The 2,500-nt window shown below is 37.2% G+C and overlaps 1 protein-coding gene across 1 annotated transcript in view; it reads right to left on the reverse strand.

The window, feature by feature from the left end:
• LOC119568416 (lysophospholipase D GDPD1-like) overlaps positions 1 to 2,500 on the reverse strand; it is a 27,059-nt gene that overhangs the window by 17,084 nt on the left and 7,475 nt on the right. Inside the window, exon 4 of the mRNA XM_037916937.1 lies at positions 1,891 to 1,980. Coding sequence (XP_037772865.1) covers positions 1,891 to 1,980 — 90 coding nt within the window. The remainder of the gene's footprint in view (positions 1 to 1,890; positions 1,981 to 2,500) is intronic.

Consider the following 2,500-nt stretch of genomic DNA (forward strand, 5'->3'; position numbering starts at 1 on the left):
AGTTAAAAAGGAGATAAAAGAAAAAAACAAAGAAAAAAAAATATTGCTAATTAAAAAGGGGATAATGAAAATCAGCATTCGAGAGTCAAAACTTCACGTCAAAGTCACCTAAGATCACTGTCCACATTGTGAAAAAAAAAAAGTTCAAATTGGAATCAATGCCAATGCTGGCACAGGAACGTCACCTGTGTATGCCCGAAAAAGAGTTGTGGAATAATACTGATGAAAAATTTGCATCTGGTAATACTGCAAGAACAATATTGTAGTACAGTGTGGCGGCACAATCAAGGCTTTTTTTATGGGGGGGGGGGGGGGGGATAAATAAGAGAACACGGTTTCATACCATCTATCCTCTCATTTCTTATACCCCTGCATTTTTTTTTTTTTTTTTGTAATTGAGCAACATCTTGTGAAAATACGGGGAACTGTTGAAGGAAAGAAGTAGAAAGAAGAAACAGAAAAGGCGACAGTGGCTTGAACGAGATGCTACCACTACCCTAAGCCACTTTCTCATCACTGCCTCTGTCTCTCCTCTCCATTGGCTTACAACCTCTTCTTCTCGCAGCTAATTGTCACTTTTGATTATTACTCGGTGCCATTAAGTAACATAAGTAGCACCGTGACATACTGAGTAAAAAATGATCGTGGTCTAAACATTGCCGCCAGATTTTTTTGGGGCGCCCTGTAAGGCTTTCAGCCAACGGGAAGCCCGAAATTATCCACCCAAGCGGAGGATGGCGACTCAGGGCCGAGTGGAGACTTACTGTCCCATATTAGGTACATACTCAGTTATTTCCTTGAATAGCCATACCTAAAAATATTTTCTTCTGCTGACATTATTCTCAGCCATCTTAACGCCAGCTAAATTGACTTGCGATAAAGGGTGTATTTTCCTAAAGATATTGAAAAGGATTATTTCAATCTAGCATTTCATTATCAGAAAAGAATGAAAATTGTACCAACTTCACACATCGAGGCATGAAGGAGTTATGATTTCACAGCATTGTGACATTTCATGTGGGAATAGAAGAAGAAGGAGAAGAAAATAAAGATAAGTAAATAATATAAACAAGTAATAATATTAAATAAATAATATATACTCTTATAGTTCCCCCAAAATTACTGGAATTAATTATTCAGGGCACTTATGACTTCTTAGCAAATGAGGACATAAATGCATAACTGCATGATGTAGGGTATTGTTGCTGATAGACAGTGTAGGTATACCAAAGTAGTGTTTATACGGGAAGATGCAACCATTTGCATCAAATAGCCTCCTGAAAGAAGACTATGACCTGCTCAGAAAGAAAAATATCTTACTTATTTGTGTGTCTTCTTATGTGAGAGTGAGAGTGAGAGTGAGAGTGTGAGTGAGTGTGAGATAATCTGCAAATACAGTACCGAGATTTCATGAGCTAGGTTCAAAATTTCAACAAACTCTAGCACATAATGAATAATTACTCACAGTGAGGCTTAACTTATGATGTATCTCTTTAACAGTGTTATTCTTATTACTCCATACTCTGTTACACATACCTCTCAACCATGACAAAAAAAAAGAAAAAGTCAGTAGGTAATAAGCAAACAGACATTTGCTTTTCACTTATTAGCTTTAAAATATTTATCTTCAGAATAAACGACGATGCACAAACAGCAAAAAATTACCCGACTCGCTAGATTTCTAAAGTCTTAAAAATCTAACAAAAATATATAGACTGTATGAAATACTTTGTTATTTTCCCCAAAAAAAAAAAAAAAAAAGAGAGAGAAAGAAAGAAAGAAAAAAGAAAAATACAAATAGAAAAAAAAAAAAAAAAAAAAAAAAAAAAAAAAAAAAAAAAAAAACGCACTCACAAACTTGTAAAACATAACACACTATTACAAACTTACCTCCTTATAGCACTTTTGTGTTACTTCGTCCTTCATGTTCCCCCAGACTGTGATGTGTTCTCGGTTGTATTTCTTCACTAGGTTGCTTACCTATGGGAGTGAATTTTGCAGTGAATAACTGGTTATTAGTTGGATTTCCATTGGAGAAAAAGTTATTACATGGAAGTTGGGTTTATTTTCTAGCTTTATGGATGACATTTCACAGATAACAAAAATAGTCAGCTACAGAAATGCTAGTGAAAATTCTCTCTCTCTCTCCTCATCTGTTTATCGATCTATCCATCAAGCTATTTATCTCCTTAAATCCTTCTGTCTTTATCTCCTTCTCATTTTCTCTCCCCCTCATTCCCTGCTTCCTTCCCTCCCTTCCTCCCTCTCTCATTCCCTCCCTCTCTTTAGTACCTCATTCCTCTCACTCTTTCCTCTCTTTCATTCCCTCCCTCTCCCCTCCTCTCTCAAACTTTCCAACTCTCTCAGTCACACACATCCTCCCTCTACACAGACCCTCTCATTCCCTCCCTCCTTCCCTCCCTCTCTCATTTCCTCCCTCTCTCATTCCAGCCTCCTTCCCTCCCTCTCTCATTCCCTCCTTCCCTCCCATTCCCTCCCT

The sequence above is a fragment of the Penaeus monodon genome, chromosome 43, assembly GCF_015228065.2.
Source record: "Penaeus monodon isolate SGIC_2016 chromosome 43, NSTDA_Pmon_1, whole genome shotgun sequence".
NCBI lineage: Eukaryota > Metazoa > Arthropoda > Malacostraca > Decapoda > Penaeidae > Penaeus > Penaeus monodon.